At 43.5% G+C, this 14,021-nt stretch overlaps 1 protein-coding gene across 5 annotated transcripts in view; it reads left to right on the top strand.

Moving 5' to 3' along the window:
- The window catches only part of rpap1 (RNA polymerase II associated protein 1), a 137,204-nt gene extending 124,203 nt beyond the window's left edge, over positions 1-13,001 (top strand). For 3 of the 5 annotated variants that reach the window (XM_068039612.1, XM_068039613.1, XM_068039611.1), the window contains 2 exons: positions 2,393-2,449; positions 3,695-9,292. In XM_068039612.1, the coding sequence (XP_067895713.1) occupies positions 2,393-2,449; positions 3,695-3,850 (213 nt within the window). In that variant the 3' untranslated portion in view covers positions 3,851-9,292. Of the gene's footprint in view, positions 1-2,392; positions 2,450-3,694; positions 9,293-12,984 lie in introns of those variants that run through there. The other 2 variants (XR_010975739.1, XR_010975738.1) reach the window with 2 other exon arrangements.
- The last annotated feature ends 1,020 nt before the right edge of the window (positions 13,002-14,021 follow it).

Below are 14,021 nucleotides of genomic sequence, written 5' to 3'. Positions count from 1 at the left end.
ATCTAACTATGCTTGAGCTAGAAATCTTTGGTGCTGGTGATTGGGTCCTGAAATGGCAGGCTTTCCATTACCCTGACTTGCATAATATAACATATAACTGATAGACGTCTTTAAAACTATCGTTACAGTCAAGTGAGGAGGGGTCGAAGGGCTTCCCTCTTTTCCATCTCCTTGTTAGACCACAACAAGTTTAATTCTTTCTTAAAGTGGATGTACTGAAAAATTCAGTAGGTGTTTGATTGCTTACTTGCTATGATCATAACCAGAACCAATCGGACAGGTTTTCTTGAGTGAACAAAGAAAGAGGTTAACTTTATTGTACCTAAACCGAACTAATAAAATAATAAACAAGGCACCAACTTTCACTCATGCGCACATACTAGGGGTTTACAGACACTCTAGTAGGTTACAGAGTGCGGAAAGGTAGATTGGTTGAGTTCGAGTCCATAAAAAAAGTATACAGTCTGTAGAGTTCGTGATTCGGCTGGCTTCTAGCTGAATTCAGCAGTCCTGAGGCTTTTAGTTTGAAGAGGTAGATGACACATTTGGTCAGTCACTTGGAGATAGCGATGTGAATGATTTCCTCCAACAGGGTTTCTGATTGTAGCCGGAATATGCAAAGGTGGTCAGTCAACAGGCAGGATTTGAAAGCTTATAAGCTGGAATGGAGAGAGAGAGAGAGGGGTCCCCTACTTGGGGTCTGCTCATGTCAAAGTCTAGTTGTTTCTCCTCTGCTGCAGAATAAAATACAGCTTAAAAAACACAGATGGGGAGGGGCTTGCCGCATGACAGTTACCCAGTGATTCAAACATAGCAGTTGGCAGTATTTCTCTGCTTACTGAATGGAACAGGTAGTTCCTTTAAACTTTCCAGGCCTTGGTTCTTGCTAGGAAATGCATGTCTCTCTCCTCACAATCCTTTGCAATGTAGGATACAATGTAGCAAACTAGGTGATCATCTTAAGCTGCTAGCAGTCATCCTGTTTTAAATGTTCTTTTAAAATATCTTCAAAAAAAAATTCAGATCTCCAGTCAGTGGACCAAAGAAAATTATCACTCAACAAAACACATTGGCATAACACTATGAAGGAGTTTGGTAGGGTAGATGTCGAGAAGATATTTCTACTTGTGGGGGAATTTAAAACTAGAGGCCATAAATAGTGTCCAACAAATCCAATGGCGAACTTATTTATCCAACGTGTGGTTAGAATGTGAAACTCTTATTGCAAGGAATACATACCTTTAAGGGGAAACTAGATAAATACATGAGGGAGACGGAATAGAAGGGTATAATTATAGGGCTGGTCTGGCATCGACCAAATGGCCTATTTTTGTGCTGTACATTCGACACAATCTGTCACTTTGAGCAACAAAATTATTAATAGAAGGGAAATTTTGTTTAACTGCTGGTCTATTCAATCGAACAATACTTCGGCCTTGAAAAGATTTCAAATGAAATTTAATCTTCGCTAACCAGCAGTCCTGGCATATTATCGTGGTGAGATTCAGCGATCCCCAGGGATTAGATGGCCTGCATTATCTCTAATGCGGGAATAAATTAGGTGTGTGTACGGCTGAAACCTGAAAAATGCAGCAGTGCTTTGGCAAGATAAGTAATGTTTAGATCAGGGTTCCTGCATACTGCAGATAAAACAGCCAATTTAAAACGCCAATCACAGCTCTTCAATCTGTCTTTTGGACTAAATCAGAGGAGGAAATACACTTGACAAAGAAGCTGTAACTTAGTCAAAAGTGATTAGCTTCCTAAAATGTGCACCCTCATATATATCTCTGGATTGGCAGTCTATTCACATCAATGAGTTCAGCATCAGAAACATGGCATCTTGAGGTTAGGCCAGGATTTTGTTTCATTGGAATGTTCTCCTCGGATGAAGAATTCATTCAAATGGTTCGGTCTATTGAATTTCTATGTCTAGGACTAAATGGAAAGGGTTTGGTTCACTGGAATTCTACAAATCGGACTGAATGGAAAGTCGGTTGTAGCCCATTGAAATTCTATGCAGTAGGCGTAAATAAGAAGGGTTTTGGCTCCCTAGTATACTAAGAGTGTGTTTCTAATGTAAGCATTTTGCAATGGGATCAACATCAATTATCCCATACCTGATATGTGAACTGATATACTTCATCCACATGAATTGGGCTCCATTGTAGTCACAGATTGGAAAGTTATGTTTGCTTAGCCAGTCACAATGAAGATTAAAGTCCAAGAGACTAGCAGTTTAAATATAATATGCCAGAATGTTCATTGAAACCCCCGAATATTTAGTTACAGTAAGTTAAAGCAGTTGGCACAAGTCAGTACTTCAGACCTTGATGGTGTGCCTCATACAGTATCTGTTCCACATTTTCCATTGTGATGATTTGTTTTGCAGGTGTTTGATGCTGCCAGAAGAAGCATGCTTCGAAAATCTTACTTATTAACAGATGAGGTGGGTATTTTTCTGTTTGTATTTCAGATTTCTAACATTCACAGTACCTTTGCTCTTGCACTGTGGGAGATAGTGGATACAGAATGAAGTTTCTTCTAGACAGAGCATACTGTTTTGTCCTTGTCCAATCAGTATGCCTTGTTTGTACAAGACCTTGTTCAGGCCTCACTTGGAACACTGGGTCCTATTTTTTGATCTCCTTGCATGGTGGGTGATATTGAGGCTTTAGGAAAGTTTGCTGTGGAGGGCCACAAGACTAATTCTTAGTATAAAGCCTCTTAGTTATCGAGATAGGCTAATAGATTTGGGACTCTACACTTTTGAGAAACATAGACTTAGGGGTGATCTGATCGTGATTTTATAAGGTGATGAAGGGAATAGACAGGTTGAGTAGACAGTTTGTTCCGATTAAGTAGGCTAGGGAGGCTGACATCACAACTGTAAGTTGTATTAGGCCAAATCTAGGTTAAATATCGGGAAGTGGTTGATTTCCCAGAGAATAATGGACCTCGGGAACAGCTGCTGTCTTGGGTGGTGGACGCTAATTCCAGGATGTGTGTCTGGCTGGGGCGGAGATCACCTCTTTTGCCTTTGCCAGGAGATTGGGTGGCTTTCAAGTGGGTTGGGGAATCTGCACTGCACAAGGCATCACAATGAGACGTACTTGGCAGACCAGAAGTTCTTTTACTGTCCATGATTGTTCATATGATTGGAACTCCTACTTTCTTACACGGTGGTGCAGTGTATTTCAGCATGCTCAAGAGCAGTCCTTGCATGGGACTTTGTAGATTGGGGCCCTCTGGTCTTGATTAACATTGCTTTAGCCTCTGAGCTAGATGGTTATAAGTTTCAGACCCACCCTCGAGCTATGAGAACAGAATCTAGGCTGAAATTGCAGTGCAGTACTGAGGGAATGCTGCACTGCCAGAGGTGCCGTCTTTCAGATGAGACATTAAGTCGTGACACCGTCTGCCCTCTCAGATGGATTTAAAAGATCACGTGGCACTATTTTGAAGAACAGGGGAGTCCTTGCCAACATTTAGCCTTCAACACCTAACGAAAAAAATACAGGTTACCTAGTTATTATCACATTGCTGTTTGTGTGATCTTGCTGTGCACAAATTGGCTGCTGCATTTCCTATATTGTAACAGTAACTATGCTTCAACATTGGCTGTAAAGCCCTTTGACATGTCTTGAGGTAGTGAAAGACATAAATGCATGTTATTTCCTTCTTTCCTGTCTAGGCGCTAAGAAGGCACCTGCTTCACTTCAAGCTGCCCAATGTGGAGTCACCCTGCGGCTTTGACATGTATGAGGAGCTGCCCCCGATGAGGTGCAGGTGGATGCACAAAGTCCTTGGGGACCTTCTAAATCTGGAGATAGGGCAAGAGGCAAAGTAACAGGCGAGAAGCTGGCACCAGGGAGGTGGAATGAAGCAGCCGTTTACAGGGGAGATTCCCATCCAGCAGGCGCCTTTCAACTCTCACAGGCATGTGCGCCCAACCCCTGCAGAAGGTGAGGTGAATTCCACATGTGCTGAGTGAGAGTCTCGCGCAGGAGCGGGACCAGGAGATGGCTGAGAATCGTCTAACTGAGCTGATTGACAAAAGTTGTTTTATCGTGTGAAGCTTCCTCCTTATCTGCAGATAAAGAAAAGGTTTTAATTTGCTGTCTGTGTAGACCCTAACCATGGAGTACTGGCTGTGTGGGTCATGCTGGAGGTGGCTCCCTGGCCCCCTCATCCCCTCCACCAGAGCAGGTTTTACTTCCATGAAATACTCCCAAACCAGTGCATTCTTGCACTACCAATGTTTTAACTGTACTGTGGAATAGGATGGCTGGACCCACGCTCGCTCCGAGATGCTGCATTAACCCAAAGAGTCCATTCCCCACCCCGCAGTAGTGTGAAGATTTCTGAGAAGGATGGATGAATTTTGTTGCTGCAGTTTCACAGAGGATGATTAAGGCTTCCCAGAACAGCCTGACATGTGAATTATGCAAAGAGATTGGTGTTTAATCCTCTAGGGGCGCAATTGCTTGATACGTAGTTTACACGGATCAGGCCTTGCAACTGCTGTAAGAACTGTGGGCCTCAGGTCCAATGTACATTTAATATTGAATAAATTACACACTTGTCTTTCATATTTAAGTGCATTGGGACATGGGAGTGGTTTTCCTTTGAGCAGAAGAGGTTAAGGAGTGATTTAATAGAGGTGTTTAAAATTGAGAGGTTTTGATCGAGAAGATAGGGAAAAGTTGATTCCCCTGGCAGGAGGATCAATAACCAGAACAAAAGCACAGTACAGCACAGGAACAGGCCATTCGGCCCTCCAAGCCTGCGCTGATCTTGATGCCAGTCTAAACTAAAACCTTCTGTACTTCCAGGGTCCGTATCCATCCTATTCATGTATTTGTCAAGATGCCTCTTAAACGTCGCTATCATACCTGCTTCCACCACCTCCCCAGGCAGCAAGTTCCAGGCACTCACCACCCTCTGTGTAAAAAAAACTTGCCTCGCACATCCCCTCTAAACTTTGCCCCTCGCACCTTAAACCTTTGTCCCCTAGTAATTGACCCTTCCACCCTGGGAAAAAGCTTCTGACTATGCACTCTATCCATGCTGCTCATAACTTTGTAAACCTCTATCATGTTGCCCCTCCACCTCCGTCGTTCCAGTGAAAACAATCCGAGTTTATCCAACCTCTCCTCGTAGCTAATACCCTCCAGACCAGGCAACATCCTGGTAAACCTCTTCTGTATCCTCTCCAAAGCCTCCACATCCTTCTGGTAGCGTGGCGACCAGAGTTGTACGCAATATTCCAAAGGTGGCCAACTAAGGTTCTGTACAGCTGCATGATTTGCCAATTTTTATACTCTTATGCACCGACCAATGCCTTCTTGACTACCTTATCCACCTGCGTTGCCACTTTCAGTGACCTGTAGACCTGTACGCCCAGATCTCTCTGCCCGTCAATACTCCTAAGGCTTCTGCCATTTACTGTATACTTCCCACCTGTATTAGACCTTCCAAAATGCATTACCTCACATGTGTCCGGATTAAACTCCATCTGCCATTTCTCTGCCCAAGTCTCCAACCGATCTATATCTTGCTGTATCCTCTGACAATCCTCATCACTATCCACAACTCCACCAACCTTTGTGTCATCCGCAAACTTACTGATCAGACCAGCTACATTTTCCTCCAAATCGTTTATATATACTACAAACAGCAATGGTCGCAGCACTGATCCCTGCGGAACACCACTAGTCACATCCCTCCATTCAGAAAAGCACCCTTCCACTGCTATCCTCTGTCTTCTATGACCGAGCCAGTTCTGTATCCATCTTGCCAGCTCACCTCTGATCCCGTGTGACTTCACCTTTTTTACCAGTCTGCCTTGAGGGACCTTGTCAAAAGCTTTACCTAAGTCCATGTAGACAACATCCACTGCCCTTCCTTCGTCAAACATCTTCGTCACTACCTCAAAAAACTTGATCAAGTTAGTGAGACACGACCTCCCCTTCACAAAACCATGCTGCCTCTCTCTAATAAGTCCATTTGTTTCCAAATGGGAGTAAATCCTGTCCCGAAGAATCCTCTCCAATAATTTCCCTACCACTGACATAAGGCTCACCAGCCTGTAATTTCCTGGATTATCCTTGCTACCCTTCTTAAACAAAGGAACAATATTTGCTATTCTCCAGTCCTCTGGGACCTCACCTGTAGCCAATGAGGATACAAAGATTTCTGTCAAGGCCCCAGCAATTTCCTCCCTTGCCTCCCTCAGTATTCTGGGGTAGATCCCATCAGGCCCTGGGGACTTATCTACCTTAATGTTTTTAAAGATGCCCAACACCACCTCCTTTTTGATATCGACATGACCCAGACTATCTACACTCCCTTCCCTAGACTCATCATCCACCAAGTCCTTCTCTTTGGTGAATACTGATGCAAAGTACTCATTTAGTACCTCACCCATTTCCTCTGGCTCCACACATAGATTCCCTCCGCTGTCCTTGAGTGGGCCAACCCTTTCCCTGGCTACCCTCTTGCTCTTTATATAGTTTGAAATAATTGGCAAAGGAACCAGAGGAGGAGAATGTTCTGATCTGGAATGCACTGTCTGAAAGGGTGGTGGAAGCAGATTCCACGGTAACTTTCAAAGGGGAATTGAATAAATATTTCAAAATGGAAAATTTGCGGGGTTATGAGGAAAGAATGACCTCTTTCAGTGCTGTATGATTCTTTGAAGTGGAGCACACTGCATGACAGAGTGCAGTCTTCATTAAAAGCCCACGGCTGATGAAGAATTCCCAGATTTAGGTGCGTGTCCTAGTGTGGTTGAAACAGGCAGCAATGTTTAAAAACAAAAACTTAGCCTCATTACCAAATTAGATCATCAGCCAGTGAGGCTAGTAAAGGAGCTGCAGGTCGCCATCAACCTATCCTATCTGCCAGACAACAACTTGCATTTATATAACACCTTAACTTAGTAAAACACCCCAAGGTGCTTCACAGGAGCATAATTAGATCAAATGTTGCCAGCGAGCCATTGCCGACGACATTAGGACAGGTGGCCAGATGCTTAGTCAAAGTGGTAAAGGAGGAAATGTGAAGAGGTTTAAAGGAGAAATTCCAAAGGTTGGGGCCAAGACAGTTGAAGGCACGGCTGCCAATGGTGGGCCAAAAGGAGTGGAAGGTGAAGAAGAGGCCAGAGTTGGAGGAGCACAGAGGTAGATCTCGGAAAGTTGTAGAACTGGAGGAGGTTACAGAGGTAGGGCGGGGTGAAGCTATGGAAGGGTTGAACATGAGACTTGCTGTCTGCCAGTGACTCTCCAATAATTGCCTGTTAGTGCCACAGATACCTGTGAGGGGGGAATTTACTTTGCCTGTTATAGCCGGAATTTGTTAGCAGGGGCAATTCATCATGATTTCCATGCGAGTGTGTTTTGCTAACCAATCCGACTAAAACTTGATTAATACTTATTGTCAAAGATTAAAATGAAGAGCTGGCCTCTTCCAGCTTTAAAGGTTTTGATGTAAAATGAGTTTTGGCTTCTCAGCCCAGTCACTTAGTACAAAGCTGGCTTGCATTTAGCACTGATTGGCACGAGATTTTACAATTGTCCTTTGAAGACCAGCAGATGACTGGTGTAGGAAAGGGAAAGATGCCACATGGGTACAGTACGGGGTCGCGCTGCTTAATTTGGGGCTGAGGTGTTTTGTTGGAGCAAGTTTGGGGAATTTTATTCTGGATCGGAGAGTGGTATATCTGACCTCCAGGTACTTGATGTTGACACGGAATCCCTGAACTATCAACAGCATTAACATCCCCCCCATAAAATTTGCAAAACAAAAACAATTCAAAGAATGAAGAACTTGTCCTACGTTACAACAGTGACTACAGTTTTTAAAAAAAAAAGCACTCAGGAGAAAAAAGAAAGATTTTCATTTATGTAGCGCCTTTCATGACCTCAGGAAGTTCCAAAGAGCTTTATATCCAATGAAATACTTTGGGAGTCTGGTCACTGTTTTAATGTAGGAAAGGCAGCAGCCAGTTTTCTCACAGCAAGCCCCACCACAAACAGCAATGTGATGATGACCAGGTAATCTGTTTTTTTGATGGTGGTTGAGGGATAAATATTGACCAGGACACTGGGGAGAACTTCCCTGATCTTCATGGGATCTTTGATGCCCACCTTAGAGAACAGACAGGGCATCAGTTTAACAGCTCATCTGAAAAATAGCATCTCCGACACTTTCTTTAAGATGTTTCTTAAAACCTACCTCTTTGACCAAGGTTTTGGTCAGCTGTCCTAATATCTCCTGATGTGGCTCGGTGTCATATTTTAGTTTTTAGTTTTAGTTTTAGAGATACAGCACTGAAACAGGCCCTTCGGCCCACCGAGTCTGTGCCGACCATCAACCACCCATTTATACTAATCCTACACTAATCCCATATTCCTACCACATCCCCACCTGTCCCTATATTTCCCTACCACCTACCTATTTGGCTTGTGGGAGGAAACCGGAGCACCCGGAGAAAACCCACGCAGACACAGGGAGAACTTGCAAACTCCACACAGGCAGTGCCCAGAATTGAACCCGGGTCGCTGGAGCTGTGAGGCTGCGGTGCTAACCACTGCGCCGCCCTGTTTCATTACTCTTCTGCAAAGTGCCTGGAGCCGTTTTACTCCATAAAAATGTGCTGTTGTTGTATGGCCCATTTCCACATCAAGCAGCACCATTTACCGTTGGAGGGGGTGCGGTTGCAAGCCAGTGATTTTACCGATACCAAAAAATAAAACATTGTGTTTTAGAGAAGAGGAAATGGATCATTAGGTGATGTGAACTTGCTGCAGGTTAAACTGATGAGACAGAGAAGTGCAACCTCTTCCAGCAAAATATATTGTTCATGCCAGGACTTGCTACTCTTGAATTTGCATATAATTGGTTCTAACTCTGTTGGCTAAGAGAATATTTGAGTATTAATCAGTGGTCTCTCTCAATTTAATCTCCTGTTAGCTGCAGGCCTTATTCTGACCAACAATTTGTTTCACTGCCTGACTGTCTCGCTTGAATAAGCTTCATGAGTGTGGGAGACCTACCAAGACCCCTGCTTCTCCTTGAACCTCTTTTGGAGTACTCAGGAGGGACTGTCAGAGAGTTGTCGAACTGAAGTGCCCTTCAATAGCAAGAGTTTGCTGCCCTCTGGTGGTATTTAGAGGGAATTCCTTAGCACTTTTTTGTTAGTTTAATGTGCATTTTTTAAGCAGTGGGTGTATGAAAATAAATATGAATCTTTCATATGTAAAATATGTGTGTGTGTATATGTCAGTTGTGGTTCATTGGTAACACCTCGCCTCTTGAGTCTGAAAGGCCGTGGGTTCAAGTCACACTACAGAGATTTGAGTGAGGGATTGGTATTTTTGGGAAAGTATAAAGCCTATCTTGTTAGATTAGGTAGTCTGTCATAAAGAAGGAATCCAGAGAGATTCATTGAAAGGGTCAGTGAAAAACTACCGTACCAAGTTTAATGGACAACTCTCCTTGCACTCCTCCAATTCTGACCTCTTGAACATCCCTGATTTCCGTTGGTGGCCATGCCTTCAGCTATGTAGGCCCTAAGCTCTGGAATTCCCTCCCTAAACCTCTCTGACTCTCCTCCTTTAAGACACTTCTTAAACCTCCCTCCGTGACCCAAGCCTTTGGTCACCTGTCCTAATATCTCCTAATGTGACTTGGTGTCAAGTTTTACTCCTGTGAAACTCCTTGGTACATTTTGCTCCATTAAAGGCACTATATAAATGCAAGTTGTTGTTTAGTGCAGCTAGCACAACTGTTCCTTAGGAAGGATGTTTAAACCTGTACCTACTGTTAATTTTTCGAGGTACTGGTTTTACCTGTTTGGCCACTCGTAGCCGAAGCCATGCTCCAGTGAAGGGTTTGTTCTCCCTTCCAAGGAAGAGCACGATACAATCAGTCCGACACAACAACAGCGAAGAAGATTTTCCGAGATCTACTGCAAGTGACCACATTTGGGTAGGTTTGTAGGAAGTGACTGCTCACCTCCAGAAATGACATGACCTGAGTTCATAATCAAGGAGACTTTGTCCCTTTGAGTTGTTAGACAAGCCACTTGTGATTGTATGCCCTGACTCCTCAACACACACCATTCATGGCATCATGTCCAAGTAGATAGATTAGCCAAGTCTGTCTAACATATTGGCTGTTAATCTGTCCCTTAAGATGATTAATCTTGTATCTTAATAGATATATACACACAAGCACACAGTGTATGATATGTATGTATAGTATACCAAATAATATATGCCTGGTACCATTCTAGTAAATCTCTTCTGCACCCTCTTGAGGTGCTTGACATCCTTACTAAAGTGTGATGCCCAGAATTGGCTGCACTACTACAGTTGAGGCCTAACTCGTGTTTTATAGAACTTTAGCATAACTTCCTTGCTTTGGTATTCTATTCCTCTATTAATAAACCTAAGGGATCCCATATGCTTATTAATGGCCTTCTCAAATAGTCCTGCCACCTTCAAAGATTTGTGTACATACACCTCCAGTTCTCTGTTCTGCACCCCCTTTAAAATTGTACCATTTATTTTATATTGCCTCTCCTTGTTTTTTCCTACCAAAACTCCTCACTCCAGTGATGTCAGTGACCGACCCCAGAGTTGTTGTTCACCGGAAGGTGTGCGACCAGCTGTAGCTCAGTGGTACCACTGTCTCCTCTAAGTTAGAAAGTTGCGGGTTCAAGACCCACTTCAGAGGCCTGAACTAGACTTCACTCCACTCTTCACTCCAGTGCAGTATTAAGAGTATGCAGCACTGTCAGATAAGATGTTAAACCTTGTCTGCCCCTTCGGGTGGATGTCACCAATCCCATGTCACTATTTCAAAGAAGAGTGGGAGAGTTCTTCCCGGTGTCCTGGCCAATATTTATCCCTCTACATCACTGAAACAGATTATCTAGTCGTTATCACTTTGCTGTTTGTGGGACCTTGCTGTGCACAAATTATCTGCTGCACTTCCTACATTACAACAGTGACTACACTTCAGAAGTACTGCATTAATTGTGAAGCTTTGTCATGAAAAATAGGCGGTGTAAATGCAAGTTCTTTCTTTCAATATTAATTCCACTTCATTTTTTTCATCCTCTATTGTAACATATTTCTATAATTTTGCATTTGTGGTTTCTGAAGCAACATTCCTCATATTAAGCTGTAGATGTCGCTGTTGAATACAGGGTACAGTACAGTCACCCAGAGCAGTTAGAAACAGCAGCAAACTCCCTAGCTGCGAGTTCCCATCGATAGTGGTTGTAAAATGGATTCGCAGTTATTTGAGAGAAAACAGCAGCATTTGTGGAGAGAAACAAAGTTCAGTTTTCAGGTCAATGACCTTCCAAGAGAATTGAAAGTTAGAGATTTAACAGTTTTTGAGCAAGGAGAGAGTCAGGGGGGTGGGGGGTGGGTGTAGGTGGCGAGGGGAATGGTGAGGTGGCGGTGAGAGGAAAGAACAAAAGACTCGTGATTAAGTGGAAGGAGGTAGTGATTTAAATGACAAAAGAGGTGATGGGATGAGGCAAAAGAGGGTGGTAATGGAGCAAGTGAAGAAATAACAAAAACTTGCATTTATATAGTGCCTTTAACATAGTAAAACACCCCAAGGCACTTCACAGGAATGTTATCAGAGGTAGAGAGGCAGACAGGTTTAGGGAAGGAATTCCAGAGCTTGGGGTCTCAGCAGTGGAAGGCACAGCCACCAATGATGGGGTAATTTTAATTGGGATGCTCAAGAGGCCAGATTTGGAGGAATGTAAAACTGGAGGAGGTGTTACTGGACCAGGCAGGACCCAATGTAGGTTAGCGAGCACAGGGTTAGTGGGTGAACTGGACTTGGTGTGAGTTAGGATATGGGCAGCAAAGTTTTGGATGAACAGTGGCACAGTGGCGCAGTGGTTAGCACTGCAGCCTCACAGCTCCAGGGACCCGGGTTCAATTCTGGGTACTGCCTGTGTGGAGTTTGCAAGTTCTCCCTGTGTCTGCGTGGGTTTTCTCCGGGTGCTCCGGTTTCCTCCCACAAGCCAAAAGACTTGCAGGTTGGTAGGTAAATTGGCCATTATAAATTGTCACTAGTATAGGTAGGTGGTAGGGAAATATATAGGGACAGGTGGGGATGTTTGGTAGGAATATGGGATTAGTGTAGGATTAGTATAAATGGGTGGTTGATGGTCGGCACAGACTCGGTGGGCCGAAGGGCCTGTTTCAGTGCTGTAACTCTAATCTAATCTAAAAAAAAAAGATGTGTCCTGAGGAAGTATAGATGATTACAGCAGAACCATTACTAGCACCTGTTATCCAAGAAAATGGGAGTGGTGGCTATGATCAAAAGTTGTTCAGCACTAAGCTGACACTAGTGCAGCAATGAGGGAATGCTACACCGTCAGAGGTGCTGTCTTTTGGATCTATCTGCCCTCGGGTAGACGTAATAGGTCCCATGGCACTGTTTTGAAGAAGAGCAGAGGCGTTCTCCCCAGTGTCCCGGCGAATATTAATCACTCAACCAACATCACTAAAACACATTATCTGGTCATTTATCACATTCTGTTTGTGGGACTTTGCTGAGCACACATTAGCTGCTGTGTTTCCTACATTTCAACAGGAGGAGAACATTTGGCCCGTCGTGCCTGTGCTGGCTCTTTGCAAGTGCTATCCATGCCTTTTCCCCATATCCCCCCACATTCTCCCCTTCAGGCATTTATCCAATTCCCTTTAATCGCCTCCTGTAGTTTTCAGTAAAATGAGCTGATTTGCCATTAAATCTGTGAGCCATAGTCAAGTTTCATAAGTTCGTGTGTAGACTATGGTACAATAATATATCAAAGGATGGGGTAGGAATATGGGATTAGTAGTATAAATGGGTGGTTGATGGTCGGCACAGACTCGGTGGGCCGAAGGGCCTGTTTCAGTGCTGTATCCCGAAACTAAACTAAACAAAACTATTTAACAGGAGGCCCATGAAGACCCATCAAAGTTGGGGAAAAAACAGCTTCCAGAGTGGAAACTTGGCTTGACAGTGAATGTGGGGCTGCCAACTCGAATAAGATGTATTCCTGAAGCTTTCATGAAATGACTTCCCACCTCTAACAGTCCGCTGAAACAGATTTTTTCCCCATCTCCAATATTTTCATTAATAAAGTAATATTTAATACCACTATGATTTTTCAACTGTGTTTGCTTGCAGCAGATTAATCTTTAGTTCCTGGAGAGTTGGCAACCCCTAAAGCAGAGAAGTTTCTGAATTGCATTCAGGAAGATTTTCTTGATCAGTATGTTTCCAGCCCAATGAGGAAAGAGGCATTGCTGGATCTGGTTCTGGGGGATGAGGTAGGTCAATTGGATCAAGTGTCAGTAGGGGAAAATTGAGGAAACAGTGATCATATTATAAGGTTCAGTTTAGCTATGGAAAAGGACAAGGAGCAATCTAGAGTAGAAATAATTAATTGGGGAAGGGCCAATTTTAGTGGGATGAGAATGGATCTGTCACAGGTAAATTGGAATCAAAGATTGGCAGGCAAAACTGTAACAGAATAATGAGCTGTCTTTTAAACAGGAGATGGTTCAGGTACATTCCCACGTGAGGGAAAGGTAGGGCAATCAAAGCCAGAGCTCCCTGGATGACGAAAGAGATGGAGAGTAAGATGAAGCAGAAAAAGTGCGCGTATGGCAGATGTTAAATTGATAACCAGGTTAAGAACCAAGCTCAATATAGAAAATTCAGAGGGGATATGAAAAAGGAAATAAAGGCAGAGTATGAGAAGAGACTGGCAGCTAACTTAAAAGGGATTCCAGAAGTCTTCTATAGGCATATAAATAGTAAAAGGGTTGTAAAAGGAAGAGTGGGACAATTAGGGACCAAAAAGGATGGATGTAGAGGGCATGGCTGAGATACTAAATGAGTACTTTGCATCTGATTTTACCAAGGAAGAAGATGTTGCCAAAGTCATAGTGAAGGAGGAGGTAGTTGAGATGCTGGATGGGCTAAAA

Source organism: Heterodontus francisci, chromosome 9, assembly GCF_036365525.1.
Source record: "Heterodontus francisci isolate sHetFra1 chromosome 9, sHetFra1.hap1, whole genome shotgun sequence".
NCBI lineage: Eukaryota > Metazoa > Chordata > Chondrichthyes > Heterodontiformes > Heterodontidae > Heterodontus > Heterodontus francisci.
The sequence above is the reverse complement of the archived record's forward strand: the minus strand, read 5'-3'. Positions and strand labels throughout refer to the sequence as shown.